At 35.8% G+C, this 15,474-nt stretch overlaps 1 protein-coding gene across 3 annotated transcripts; it reads right to left on the bottom strand.

The window, feature by feature from the left end:
* Positions 1-7,062: 7,062 nt before the first annotated feature.
* LOC129241460 (UDP-glucuronic acid decarboxylase 1) lies at positions 7,063-14,187 on the bottom strand. 3 transcript variants are annotated; one of them, XM_054877791.1, is made up of 5 exons: positions 13,993-14,187; positions 13,840-13,941; positions 12,900-13,684; positions 11,827-11,951; positions 7,063-8,818 (listed from the first exon to the last, which is right to left on the bottom strand). In XM_054877791.1, exons 3-5 carry the CDS (start codon positions 13,600-13,602, stop codon positions 8,273-8,275), a joined length of 1,374 nt encoding a protein of 457 aa, XP_054733766.1. In that variant the 5' UTR covers positions 13,603-13,684; positions 13,840-13,941; positions 13,993-14,187; the 3' UTR covers positions 7,063-8,272. The 3 variants fall into 3 exon arrangements, with proteins under 3 accessions (XP_054733766.1, XP_054733767.1, XP_054733765.1); XM_054877792.1 differs by having other exon boundaries at positions 13,836-14,187; XM_054877790.1 differs by having other exon boundaries at positions 13,840-14,187.
* Positions 14,188-15,474: the final 1,287 nt, after the last annotated feature.

The raw sequence follows: 15,474 nt of genomic DNA, 5'->3' as shown, positions 1-15,474 counted from the left end.
CCACAACATATGCCGAAGGATGCCTGGCAAAGAGGGTGCTTAGCCATGAATATGCGAACTCCGGATACCTGGTGACCTCCGGCTTCAAAAAAGCCTTCTCGCAGTACAAGAGCTCTGCTGGGGGTGACTTCCTTTACCTACTACTCGTGGGATCTTATATGGATTACAAATCATTAAATAGTTAGACAAAAAACAAAAGGACGAAGGACAATATGGCCGTTTCGGCTACGTACAACGTTGTTGGACATGCACCCAGCCACTTGTTAACAACGCCTGCAGGGGTAGTTGTTTAACAACAATCAGCATATGCTGGTGATGATATAATGTATCACTCTTGTCTCCTAGGCCAAAACCTTCGAAACAAGATTCATGTCTCGAGTCCACGGACTTTGACAACTTATGTGGTGACAAAATTGGTGTCATCTCCGAAAAGTCGGGATATACTGGCATAGGCTCAGACCTCAAAATTCTGGACATGAAATCAGGCTTCAACCGAAAACAAATTCTCTGTTAAGCGGCCAGACTAGAGAAAAGGCTCTGCAAACCGCGAAAAGCGCGTCTGAGGCTAAGAGAGTGGGTAAAAAGTCTAGAGTGTCTCCCCATACAACCAAGCCGACGTTCAACCAAGTAGCTGACATGGTAGGACTGGCAGTTTTCCGTGTCGATCTAGGCAAATCACCATTTACTAGAGAACAAATGATTATCATCTAGAAGATAGTTATTGACGTAATAATTGAGGTCAACGATAATAAGAAACCGGTATTTGAACGCTCAGTGCACAGAAACGGATGATTACTGTTCCTGTTCAAATGAAAATATTGTTAAATGGATGCAGACTAATTTCGACCTTATGAAAAAGAAGTGTGGGCTCACTTGTTAATGAGGGAAAAATCATACCTTCAAACTCAACACTACGAAGACGAATGCATGGGAGCCAAAAGCCCAATAGAGTGGACCGCGAAATTTCCTATATGAGTGCGTTTCTCTCTCCTTTTAAATGAAAAAACTACTTATCGCAATTATTTTATTTCAAATTAACAAAAAAAATATACACTATCTATAGGGTTTTTTAATAAGGGCGGGTAGATGTTGAAATGGAATAAAATGGCGTTTGCTGTGTGGCACGTAGCGCCGTCCTGCTGGAACCACATGTCGTCTAGGTCCATATGGTTCAATATGGGCCATAAGAAATTGGAAGGGCCACCACGTCTACCGAAAAATGGGCGCAATGCGCGCAACGTTTGCGTTAATGAACACTCATTTTGATAATAAAGTTTTATCATTTGAACTTGTTGTTCAATCGTGTAACTTGCCATGATGATGTGGCATAAACAACTGAATAATAAACAAAAGATTTGACAGATGTCACCAAAACAAAATGGCTGCCACAGGGCGCCAAAATCGACCCGCGCCAATCGAAATACCCTTTATATAAACTAAAAGATAACCTGATAAACAAAAAAAAACTATCAGTACTATGTTTCAGAAATAATTCTATTCACTATATTTGTCACTATAATATTACACTGTGTGAAACATTTTTTTTTATATAATTCTTCTCGGGCTTACTTAAGTAGAAAAAAACTGCATACTTCGAATTTAGAATTGGACTCAGTCTCGAAAACCCAATTTTTCATATGTTGAAGCATATGATATACTATATGTACGCGTAACTTCATATTATTTATTTTTAATAAATGCCAGAACATAAGGAAATTTTAGAATTTTTTAACATTTTCATATGTAAGATTATATACGAATAAACTATTTTCAATTCTGTTTTTAATAATTTATAAATTATTAAAATCCATTGAAGCTCGGTGATGACATTTGATAATTTTATTTCATCATACAAAAATTAACATACTTGCATATTAAAAAAAAAACATGGGACAACGTAGAATAATCATTTTTAGTTTACTGTGCAAAAAAATTTTGGAGCCGGACAAAAATATACCACATAAATATGTGTCATAGAATTGCACTAGAAATCCCTTCATTAACCAAAGATCAAAGTTCAACTTAAACGCCAGAAATAAGTTAAAGGAGAAAATGTGTTTAAGGGTTAATTTCGTTAGAGACATTTTTTTGAGAAGAATAGTGCTCGTTATTTCTCACACATAACTGTTAAACATCTAAAATGTAAGCATCACATAGTTTCTTATGCTGATTTGCAATAAGAATGTACAAATGTTCCTTAATAAAATTCAGTATTAAACCTTCAGATGCCGATGCACGTTCCTACTACCAGAATTTATTGTCAGAAGCTCGGTTTTTGTGTTGTACAATGTAATGAGATAATTCGAAATACATTTAAAAATAGCATTATATTTTTTATTGTGTCGTCTACTTTTTAAAGAGCTGCCATTTTGTTGCTCAACTGGCATGTTGCTCAATTGGCATGTGTACACAACCACAGTTGGGTTAATGTGAAAAACTGCAAAGAAATAATTTCGAAGGCTGAATCCGACCTTTATTATTCAAACGCATCATTACTGGAGAAGATACGTGGGTTTATGAGTACGATTCGCCAGACATCAGGAGAGTGAGTGGGGAGTATGGCCAAAAAATCACAAAAGGGAAAAAGATTTGTGAGAAAATCACTCATGGATTTCCTACCATGATAACCCACCGTCGCACATTATCCGTGAATTTTTGACCACGAACGAAACGAACACCATCCAACAGTCATCGAATTCACCTGATATGGGTCATGCTATTTTTTTTCTGTTTGATCGAGACAAAAAACCAATACGGGAACGCTTTTTAACAGTCGAAAGGAAGTATGGAAAACTCGGAGATGGCTCTGATGACCGCCTTCCAGAGTTCCCGAAATGTTTCGAAAGGCGATAATATCACTTTTGAGGAATAAACTTGTATTTTTAATTTTCCGAATATATTTCGGCAACTTTTGGATCAAGGTGGTATGCATGCATACGTATCTTACATTCCTAACACTTCTGCTTTCAACAGCCCGATGCCCCCAAAGCTAAAACGACTGCGTAAAATTGCACATGGTAGGTTGAGGACCTTTGTTTCTGAAACCATAGGAATTATAATAATAATAATTTTGGGCAATGACAATACCAGCTAAGTTGTGCATAGCGAACAATTGCTGGCACATACCGACGATATTGACATAGTAAGTCATTATTACTTACTCAATGCATAAGTCTACTCAACAACCGTGCGGTTAGTCCCGCCTTTTCTAAGTTGGATAGAGAAGCAAAGCAAATGAGGCTGATGATGACGGAGAATAAAAATAAATACCTTCTGCCAACAAATAAAAAACATGCCATACTTTTGAACAACGACAGCTAAGCTGTGTGGTGTGTACAAAAACAACAACATTTGAACCAATATTCAGAAAAAAATCGGTTTGTAATTATTATTTTTAATACCTAGACCAGACACATATATACCAAAGTGTTCAGAATAATTAATGGCGCCGATATAGCCATCTGTGTGTCCGTCCGTCTCTGCGCGCGGTAACTCGAGCAAAAATGAATGAGTAATATGTGCTCTCTTTGACCAGAATGGTCGAAATCGTTCGTTAAAAAACCACGGCCTCCTCTCATATATTGTTAATTTTCAAAAAATAAAACAACCTTATATCTCTGTTATAAATGACGGAAATTACTCATTTATATTATTTGGTACAAATGATGCACCCGAGGAAAGAAATACGACAAAAGTAATATTTGAAAACTGCGCCCACTTCCAGGTAAAAGCGTATATACATATGTATAATGACTTTACACGTATTGCTGCTTTCCACATTTAGAGCTGACGTGAATATGAGATCCGATAAACACTCACTTTTTTATATGTTGAGACTAAATTTCCATCCGTCAATGTTACAATCTGTAACTCTCATTGCATAGGAGTTTGATGATCCTTAAATTTAACAGCCAGCCCAAATTAAATTGTAATAAAATGTGTGCTGGTATATAAAGTTCGGTTCGGACCGAATTAAACCTTACATATTTGCTTCTACTTGATCGCAAATATATAAGAAAATGTTAGGAGAATTGCTCAACCTTTCAAGAGAGAATATCTCGAAAATCGTGGCTTGTGTTACCGGTCATTGACCGTTAGGTAGTCACTTTTCTAGGGTAGAATTTTTTCTCATGAATACTGCAGAAGTTGTAGAGTCGAGATGGAGGAAGAAATTGTAGAACCCTTCCTCTTTAATTGCCCAGCCTTAGCTAGGAGTAAAGCGAGGTTGTTAGGAAAACATTCCTTCGACTCTCTTACGGAACTATCTGGTGTTGGGATAAAATGGGTTTAAATGGTTCCAATTATGAATAAACACTGAGGTTTCCGTGTTACACAGAGGTACCACAACGGACCTACAGGGTCTAAGTGAGTTGGCTATTCTAAACCAACTGCCAAAAAAACCTAACCTAACCTACTTGCTTCATTACTATTTTTATTTATTGAATAAAATAAAATAAATAATTGGCGCGTACACTTCTGTTAGGTGTTTGGCCGAGCTCCTCCTCCTATTAGTGGTGTGCGTCTTGATGTTGTTCCACAAATGGAGGGACCTACAGTTTCAAGCCGACTCCGAACGGCAAATATTTTTATGAGGAGCTTTTTCATGGGAGAAATACACTCGGAGGTTTGCCATTGCCTGCGGAGGGGCGACCGCTATTAGAAAAATGTTTGTATTAATTTTGCTTTCACCGAGATTCGAACCAACGACACTCTGTGAATTCCGAATGGTGATCACGCACCAACCCATTCGGCTACGGCGGCCGCCTTTATTTATTGAATACTTTACATTAAAAAAACTTGCATCAATACCATAATTTCAGTAACAAGCGAAATCTTTTATTAAAGCACTAGCCAAAAAGCCCGTCGCACGATTTACGGGAGTTAACCATTTTGAATAAAAAGTCCGACTAAAGGTATTGAATAGCTACCGTCATTTTTTGTTAAAATTCTATATGAAGCTCCTAATTTGTGGCAGAGAAAATATTCATAGTAAAGTGCTTATAATCTCGTGTAAAACAAAACGAGAAAACAGTTTAAGCGATATTTGGTGAGGAGCAAGACTTGTATATGACGTAATAATTAATTTTATTAAAAAGTATGTAGTGCTCAAAAGTTAATTGCCACAAGGATTAAGTATCATGAACTATTATTTATTCATTTTATTTTTAAAAGCTTAAATAACAATAGAATTGCTAAATAAACAAAAAGATAACACAGCGCTAGCAACGAAGGCTTTCAGCTGGCTGGTGAAGAATTCCTGGTTTATATACGTCGTAGAAGATCAGAGTCCTTCAGAAATTTATAGATTTTCGAAATGTTGGAATCGGAAGGGTTAATTAATAGCGATAGTGCATCATGACCGTCAAAATTCTGCTGTCTTTGTCTATCTAGTCCAGGGCAAAAGGCAAACAAGTGCAGGATACTGACTGGAGTATTACAAAATGGACACAGGCTTGGTTGCCTCCCTTGCAGTAGATATGCATTGGTGATTACACTGTGACCAATGCGTAGGCGAGTATATGGCGTAGTATAGTTAGATGGGAGGAATGATAGATAAGTTGGTTTAGTACGATTAGGATTAATCCTGGAGTAATGGTGGCTATAGTGAAACCAGTCAGCTTCTAGTTTGGTTTGCCTATGCTGCTTTATAAGTCGATAAACATCATTTTTACATAAAAGATTTGATGTGATCGTAGGAGTAATGCTCATATCCTTGGCAGTATTATCAGCGATTGTATTGCCGTTGATTTTGATATTATGAGGGTGAGAAATCAGGATATTTCTTATGGTTCCAATAATGTGGTTGGAGTTATTATAGTTCTTTATGGCCTGAAAACAGGACATACTGTCTGTGCATATAATGTATTTCCCCTTCGATTTTGACGAATACTGCATGGCGTAGAGAACTGCTGTTGCTTCAGCAGTGAAAATTGAATAAAACGGATGTAGTAGTCCATACGATATAGGCTCTCCATTCTCTTTCACGACAGCAAAGGAAGTGTAATTCGCTTTGGAACCATCGGTGAAGATTAGCTGCCAACTAGTGCTTTTAAAGCGAGATGAAATTTCTAAAAAATGTGCGCAATACTCTGCCGATGTCGTATTAGATTTTTGCATGTAAATTAAGTCGTTTATAAAAGATGATTTTTTCAGCACCCATGGCGGGTGATGGCCATGTCTCATCGATAATAGTCTTAAGGGCAGTCCATTGTCTTTTGCAAAAGAGGCGCATTTGGAAATTGATGAAGCTATCTTAGGAGTCCGTACACGCACATCTGCCGAGTGAAAGCATTTTTGTAGCAAAGCATTAGAAGTGAAAGCAAGCTTAGGATAAAGTTTCCTTATATTGCCCTCCACATTGTCGATTAGTGATGGTAGACCTGATTCTGCCAAGATGTTTTTTATTGGAGAAGTAGGAAATGCACGTAAAGATCGTCGGAAAGCAGTATGGTAAGGAGACGCTAGGAGCTTGATGTTATTTTGAGCATGTTGGCCATATATTTCTACGCCATAGTTGATAGAGGATAAGAGGAGCGCCTTTGTAACGTTGACTAGGAATTCAGAGTTGATAAGCGAGCGTTTGCAGGATAAATACATGAACTATTAATTAAATTGGGTGTCTCAGAAAACCAGCGCAGGAAATACCAGCGATGGCCTTAGAGTGGAACCCTCAAGGTTACAGGCGCTGGGGACGATCCAGCAACAATCTCACCTGGACGAAAGCCAAACAAACAGCCAAAAATAGAAGAAAGTGGAAATCATTTAATTTGCCACAATGCACCTTAATCAAACAATAATAATATTGTGTTTGGGTGCGTATATACGAGTACATACCTGGCTAAAGGTAAAAACAATATTGGGAAAAACTTCTGTTTTTTCTGGAATTTAATGTTTTAATATTTATAACAAAATGTAAAGATGTTAAAACTCAACAAAATTCTAAAGTTTGTCAAGAATTCGACCCCACGTCAGGTGTTATAATTGGGACGACCAAAATTAAGCACTAAAAAAGCTCAAATTAACAAAAATTCTACTAAAACTTAAAAGTAATCTAAAAAAGACTCATTGTTAAGCTGTGTTTATTATTAAAGTAAAAAATCAAATCAAAAATCGAAAATACATATGTATACATAAAAAACAATATTAATTCAATTAAGGCAATAAAAACATAAATAAAATTCTTCCAAATGGCTTTAGTCTTCTATTGTGTCTTCTCTATAGCGTGTTTTTAGATTTCCAAACAAAAAGACGTACGTTTTTGTCAAAAAATTCCTTATACTGAAAATATACGCTCAAATCACACAAAAATTTAATATTTAAAAAATTAGTAAGTTTAATAGGAGAAAGTTTGTTAACAAAAGTATCACCTGTCGGTTTTAGCATTTAGCAGCAATATTAACTCCATTTTATAAGAGAATATATTTTATTATCCAACTTCGTTATTGCTTCACGAATAGATTGCAGACTAGTTAGGCTTTCCATTAATGTTAAGCCACTGCTCTCAAACTTTGTGATGGCAAGATGTATGCATTTATTCTTTAAATTTAAATTTAAATTTCCTCTCCTGCTAGTTGATTTGATTTTTTAATATGATTATTTATATTTATAATAAGTAATTAAATGAAAATTTCTAAATAATTTCTTTGATTCCTTATTTCATCGAACTCGTCCAATACATTTTTTTCACAAAAGTGTGCAAAAAAATATGGTAGTTTTCAGGTTTCATTCTAGTTCCCATCTAGTTATTATTGGATAGATAGTTATTATTGGAGATAGATTTGGATACATCTCCTTCTTTCTTTTTACGAGCAGGTGCTTTAGATGTATATATTTAATACAAAAAGTATTATTGGTGAGAAATAAGCTAAATAACTAATTTCAAATTCTCAACGTTTGTTCGCTTTATTTCAGCGATGAAATTAGTATAGACATAATTACCCTTCCCCCAATGGTTCCAAATAGTTTCCAGACTAATCTTTAATTCTTGGTGAGTTTGAGACTATTGTTTAACTAAGTTAGAGCGGAATCGTTGGAATCACCGTTTTTGTTGCTACCATCCATAAGATTATATTATTATTATAATTTCTGTAATTCTTAAATTTTTTTTATTTTTTTATCTCTATATTAAATTATTTAATTAGATTTATGTCTTAATTTATTTACACTATTTATTTACTGCCCATCAATCCTTTCTCTTTAATAATTGAAATTTCAGATTTAATATTGAACTTAATTTCCGAATCTGACTTTACTCCTTTCCAGTCGAACTACACTAATTATTTTCTTGTACAAAATTCTGCCTGCTCTGTTGGTTACGTTCTATGTCAGGAAAATCAAAATATTTCCTAGAGTCTTTTTGAAATTGGTCAGATCTTTCTAACTCACGTCGGAAATAATCGATCGTGCGATATAGTCCAACCTGTAAAGGAACTTTCGGTTCCCAATTGAGAAACTTCTTTGCTCGCGTTATATCTGGTTTGCGCCTCTGTGGATCATCTTCAACCGCATCTGTTTGCTTCACTTCACTTTTACCCCCCACCAATTTTTTGATGATCCACGCAAACTCTTCGATTGTATGCTCCACTGGATTACCCAAATTGACAGGCTGACTATAGTTGGAAGCCATTAAAGAAATTAATCCATCCACTAGGTCAGAGACGTACTGAAAGGATCGAGTTTGCTTGCCATTGCCATAAACAGTAATAGTTTCATTACGCAGTGCTTGGAGTATAAAATTTGAAACAACACGACCGTCGTTCATATGCATCCGGGGACCGTATGTATTAAATATCCGTGCTACGCGTACTTTCACATTTTCCTGCAAAGAAGCGAAAGATACGTTCTTAAATTCTGGAACTCTTTATCTGGCGCTAAGGTTAATCCTCTTATATATATGTACATACATATATACTTATATAATGATCCGATTGTATAATAATTACAGCAATGTTATATTTATATTTTAATGTTAATATTAAGAAATTTAAACTTAATCTATTTGTAAAATTTAACTAATTGTTGGGGGTTTTCCAATAAAAAGTGTTATTTTGATATTCAAAGAAAAATGCTATTTTTTAATATAAATGATCGGATGTTTATTTCATTTTAAGAGGAAGGTATACCGTTAATAATAGAAAATAACATCACGCAAATGACCACCATGACCAGGCTTACAGGACAATATCCTTTTCATGAAATTGTCCATAACCGAATTGCAAAGTGGCTGCCCTATGTCCTCAATAGCCTCACGAATTCCATCTTGGAGGTCTTGAATCGACCCTGGGCTGTTGGCGTAGACCTTCTCTGTCACGTGACCCCAAAGAAAAAAGTCACAAGGTGTTAAATCACAAGATCTCGGTGGCCAATTGTGATCACCTCTTCGAGAGATAACACGGTCCGCAAACTTTTCCCGTAAAAGCTCAATGGTTTCGTTGCTTGGGTGGCACGTAGCGCCGTCTTGTTGAAAATAAACGTTGCCCAGATTAATACCATCTAATTCCGACCATAAAAAATCGTTAATCGATAGCGCAATCCTATTCAAAATAACACCTGTTATTGGAAAACCCTTTATTAGTCTGTACGACATCTCTCTGCAGACTGAATAAATAAATATGTAATTATCTGATTTAAGATTTAAGAGATTTATTTAGACTTATCAGGTAACGCCGGCGTCGGAATACGCCAAAAAATCGTATTAATGCTGTGACTCGGTTCATATTCAGGTTAGTATTGCTATACAAAATTGAATTGTCTGATGCCGCTGAGGTTGATATATTAGTTGTGTTCGATAACAAAATTAGCAATCAACAGCTAGCAATCAAAATCAAGAGCGTAAAGGAAAATTTCCTCTCAAAGAGAAGAAAAAGCCAGAAAGTTAACGAACGGAAAATTTTCTATAACTTGTATAAACCGGTTGAAGAAGACATATCAGCTGAGTTTGTTTATAAAATTTTGTGTTGTCCAAAACATACTTCTGAAATATACTTTACATACTCTAAATATAATATAAATGGAATAAATTTTCCATCTTATCGCTTCTGACTATAAACTGCAAATTTCACACCGGCGCAAAGGGAAAAGTGCACAAAATGACAAATTTCATAAAAAAATAATTTTTTTGTTTACAAAAAGTTCAATCATATGCTTTCAGATGCTATCTTTTTGTGATGGATAGTTTTTCCTGGCTAAAATGAGCGTCTCTCTTGCATCGAACTGTCACTTTGCTCTCTCAATTTTTGAATGATATATAACTTTAAGGCCAAAAAGAAAAAGCGAACGCTTACTTGCAAAAACTAGGAGCAAGTATTAAAAAAATGTGTGTTAACGAACACGTCTATTTATAAAAATCGTATTTATTTACCCGGCCGCCGTAGCCGAATGGGTTGGTGCGTGACTACCATTCGGAATTCACAGAGAGAACGTCAGTTCGAATCTCGGCGAAACACCAAAATTAAGAAAACGATTTTTCTAATAGCAGTCGCCCCTTGGCAGGCAATGCCAAACTTCCGAGTGTATTTCTGCCATGAAAAAGCTCCTCATAAAAATATCTGCCATCCGGAGTCGGCTTGAAACTGTAGGTCGCTCCATTTGTGAAACTACATCAAGACGCACACCACAAATAGGAGGAGGAGCTCGGCCAAACACCCAAAAAGGGTGTACGCGCCAATTATATACATATATATATATATATTTATTTACAAGTATATTCAAAATATATGTACATATATACACATTTTATCTTCTTCTTTGTGATTGGCGCGATAACCGCTTACGCGATTTTGGTCGAGCTTAACAAAGCGCGTCAGTCGTTCTAACCGGCGCCAGTTGGAAATACCAAGTGTAGCCAAATCCTTCTCCATCTCATATTTTCAACACAGACGAGGCCTTGCTCCTCCTCTGCTACCACCAGCTTGTACCTCACCGAATACTTTCAGAGCCGGAGCGTTTGTACCCATTAGGACGACATGACCCAGCCAACGAAGCTGCTGGATCTTTATTCGGTGCGATATGTCTATGCCGTCGTAATGCTCATACAGCTCATTGTTCCATCGCCTACGATACTTGCCGTCGCTAATGCGCAAAGCTCCAAAAATCTTCAGCAGAATCTTTCTCTCAAACAGTCCAATGGATCCCTCATCGGATGTTGTCATCATTCAAGCTTCTGCGACATACGATAGGACGGGCAAAACTAACACTTTATCGCTTTGTTCGTCGAGAGCGGACTTTACTACTCAATTGCGTACTAAGTCCAAAGTGGCACTTGTTGCCAAGAGAAATTCTCGTTGGATTTCAAGGCTAACATTTTTATCGGTAATAACGCTGGTTCCTAGATAAACGAAGTCTCTTACAACTTCGAAATCATAACTTTCAACAGTGACGTAGATGCAGATATGTACGTGAGTGCCCCGATTGTTTGTTTGATGATAGGAGGTACTTCGTTATTATATATTTGTCAGTTACATTAAAAATTTTAAAGAAAATTTTGCCAATTTCGTCTAAAAAATATTCTACAGGTTTTATTCCCTACCTTCCTGGTACTCTAAGGTAAATAAGAATTTACACTTACATGAGAATTGCAGTTTTATGATATTGATGAAATTTTACGTACTCGACCTTAAAAAAATGCGTGTGCACTCACAATAAAGTCAAATTACTTTTTGTTTCTACTGAAGAGATGCAGCACTGAGAATGGTAAGAAACCAAGTTCACATAAACGACCAGAGAAGACTACATAAGGATTGGATTCATATAGTTTAAGGGTATGAGAAAAATCTTTCAACATGCTAAACAAAATAACAAGTGGTTTTGTGTAATATTATATATAACCTGTTTCGCATAAGCATAGCTGAGTGTCTCCGAGACGCGTTTGCCTTCATCATAACACGCTCGTGGTCCAATAGGATTTACATGACCCCAGTATGTTTCTGGTTGTGGGTGTACAGTTGGGTCACCTGTTAAGTAAGCAAATATGAAAGATTGAAGCTTAGTTTGATTTCACTTTCAAATTAAAGTTACAAAAATTAGTTACCAAATAAAGTTTAAATGTGATTCATTTATCTCCCGCTACTATTTGAGTCGCTTTTTTTGAAAGTGGTGTAAGTCCATTTTCATCATCAAAGAAATACTACTATTTAGTTCCAAATTATACTACATAACTTCCTTAGTGTAATTTTATATGCGTGCCAACATTGTAAATGACCTAAAATTGTTTATGACTAAGTTCACGGTGGCCCTTTTTACGACCTACACGAAAGTGGGTAAACTACCACTGATGGTTGTAGTCGATGGTACACTAATACCGACTGTTAATAACCCTAAGGTCACTCCCAGACCTTTAATAATTTGATCGTAAGACAATAATTATTTTGCCACAAATATGTCGGATACTTTCGTAGGTTAAATTCCTACTTATCCAGACCCCAACATACTCAACATATGTCCGGCATGTGAAAGCACACCACTAACCACCAATTCTCGTGACCCTTCTCGTAAACCTACTCATCTAACATTCCCATTCCCTCCTGACCCACCCACCGAAACAGCATGCTTTCTGGGCCTACCATTATATGAAATTGACGATGACTTCACCGCACTTCGCAAGGTAAACTGCTACAACAACAGAGCTTCTTACATAAATGAGGTTTTGTCCGATTTAAATTATTTTCCAAAGCAAGCTTAGCAAGACTAATTTGAAGTTGTGTTAGATATCCTGACGTTTACTTAAGAGAGGGCGGTTCCGCGCTTATTTCCTAAATTCTTTAAATCATGGAATATCAAAGTTTTCTTTCTGTTAATCACATAGTTATATACATACATTCATATGACCCCTGTGTACTTATTTTTTAAATGCTTGAACTTATCAATCACAATTATATTATTATTATTAGATATAATCTCACCGTATACTTCAGATGTACTAGCTATAAGTACTTTCGCCATAACTCGCTTGGCTAGTCCTAACATATTGATAGTACCCATGGTATTCGTTTTAATTGTCTTCACCGGATTGTACATATAATGCGGAGGTGAGGCAGGTGATGCGAGGTGGTAAATTTCATCTACTTCTATGAACAGTGGATTAACAATATCGTGATGAATTAATTCAAAATTTTCATGACCCAACCAATGCTCTACATTGCGTTTACGACCTGTGAAAAAGTTGTCAACTACGATGACTTCATGACCCTGCACCATTAAGGTGTCCACAAGATGTGAGCCCACAAAGCCGGCTCCGCCTGAGATTAGAATGCGCTTCCGGTTTTTGTAATTTAAATATTTAACCTGTGGATATTTACGAGGAGTACTTGATTCCAAAGTACGTATTCGATCTTCCAAAATTGCAAGTTGAGCTTTTGCATGTGCAATCTGGTGCAGGAGCTGCGTTTGTGTATGTGTTGGCACCCTAGAAGTATCTTTTTCTACATCTTCACTAAAACTTGAGCCCGCGAGTGGCAAATCATAGTTGACGAAGTTTGAAATTGGTTGACTCCCACCAGAAACAATAGTTGTTAACGGCCGATAAAGAATGACGAGTAATATAAGAGAGATCGAAATCAGTGCGATGATTTTAATTTTCTTTTTGGCGGGAGCCATAAGAGGCATTTTCAATAATTTATTGATAAATTTTATATAATAGAGAATTTAAGATTAATATCCGTCTCGAATCAAGCTGGATGCTGACGCCCTGTAAATAAGAAACTAGGATTACTTGTTAAACTTGACAATCTTCAGATTTCACTAATAAGGCAAAATGCGTTTGTGAGACGACTGGTTAAAGTAATTAAAATTCATTTTCGTTATAAACATTTTTCATCTTATTTTTAATATATACATACTTACACATTTGCTATTTAATAGCCGGCGCAATACAAGTGCATTGAAAAAAATTTATCATTACACCTCTACCATTTTTCGAACAGATGCGCGATAATTATATTTCTCCTGGTATAAAATGTTTATATATATGCACATATTTTAATAGATTTACGTTACTTGCACATATCTGCATTATTTTTCTTTGAACAGCTGTTTTTAATATTCCAGTAAACAATTGATAACAGGAGTTATGTGGCATCAGTGTTGCCACAGTCCAAACTTTTTCAGTATCGTACTGAGCTTAAAAACTCCCAGTAGCAAACTGGCTGATAAGTGCTGTCGCTCATGAAGTGTAGAGTTATAGTTCTTCTTACCAATTCGGCTTCTGGATTCCAAGACTCCCTAACCCTAAAACTCTAACGAACTCCACAATTTCAAACGCTACAAGTTATCATAATGTTTGGCAATTAATCTTAAATTCAAATCTTAATTTTTGTAGCCAATAATGTCTTAGGAAAATTCTGCTACACCAGACCTGATGGTTTGGTTGTCCATATGATCTGATTTTTGTTGTTGCATTGTTTTTTACATTCTGATTTAAATTTTGGCATTCAAATCCCCAAATGCTCTAGTAACTTCACATTTTAAGGAGCGCTTCGAAAATGAGTGCGTTGCCAACATGAGTGCTCTGTGAATATATGTTTATCATATGAAGTATTTTCTTTTATTACAATAATTCAATTTCTTAGTTCACAGTATTTATAATCACTCCTCAAAGCTGTCTACGAGACAAAATGTTGGGAATATTTTTATAATTTTTAAATTTAGATAAGTTTGAGATATAGTTTGTTTTATATTAAATAAGATAAATAAAAAATAATGGTATGTGTATTAATTAATTTATTTGATTCTAAATAGAGATTTTCAGCAAAGGCAAACATGCTAAAATCTGAAGGAAGCTGTGACAAATATTATCCGTTTCATTTTGTTCAGCGCTAAAAAGTAGCTAAAATTGATTAAGAGATTTTTAGCGATGGAGTTTTTGCCATAGCGAATGCTGAAATGCGTCTGCAGATTCATCAAAACTATACTTCTGTATCATATTAGCATAAAAGATGAAGGACAACTGTAGTTAAGGACAATTCATCAGTGTTTTTTTATATGTGTACTTGACAAAATAGCTGCCATTTTCTCATTTGGCTTTTCACAATATGCATTAAAAAGTAAACAATTCGTCATTTTGATATTAGGTCAATTCGCGTACCTGATAGTTTTTAGTTTATAAAGAGAATTCGTAAACCGGGAGCGTAACAAGTTTTTTTGCCAGCGGGGATTTCCAGCAAGAAAAACAGCTGATCAAAAAATGGTAGCTGCAATTTAAATAAATCAGAAAGTTGTAATATAGCATTGGAAAAAGTACATTTAAGGAATCGATTGCTGGTGCTTTTAATTTTCCGTATTTCATTTTAATTATCAATATAAACAAACTGACCGTTACACTTGCAAGTTTTTACTGGTTTTGTATTCGTTTATTATTTTGAGTATTTCTCTCTTCTAGCCAGAAATGTATTACTGGAAATGTAAGCAAATATTCGTATTGTCAACTTTTCGGATGAGTATTCTGCACGATTTGGTCTCTTGCGATATATGCCACGTCTA

The sequence above is a fragment of the Anastrepha obliqua genome, chromosome 3 (assembly GCF_027943255.1).
Source record: "Anastrepha obliqua isolate idAnaObli1 chromosome 3, idAnaObli1_1.0, whole genome shotgun sequence".
In the NCBI taxonomy this organism is placed as follows: Eukaryota; Metazoa; Arthropoda; class Insecta; order Diptera; family Tephritidae; genus Anastrepha; species Anastrepha obliqua.
The sequence above is the reverse complement of the archived record's forward strand: the minus strand, read 5'-3'. Positions and strand labels throughout refer to the sequence as shown.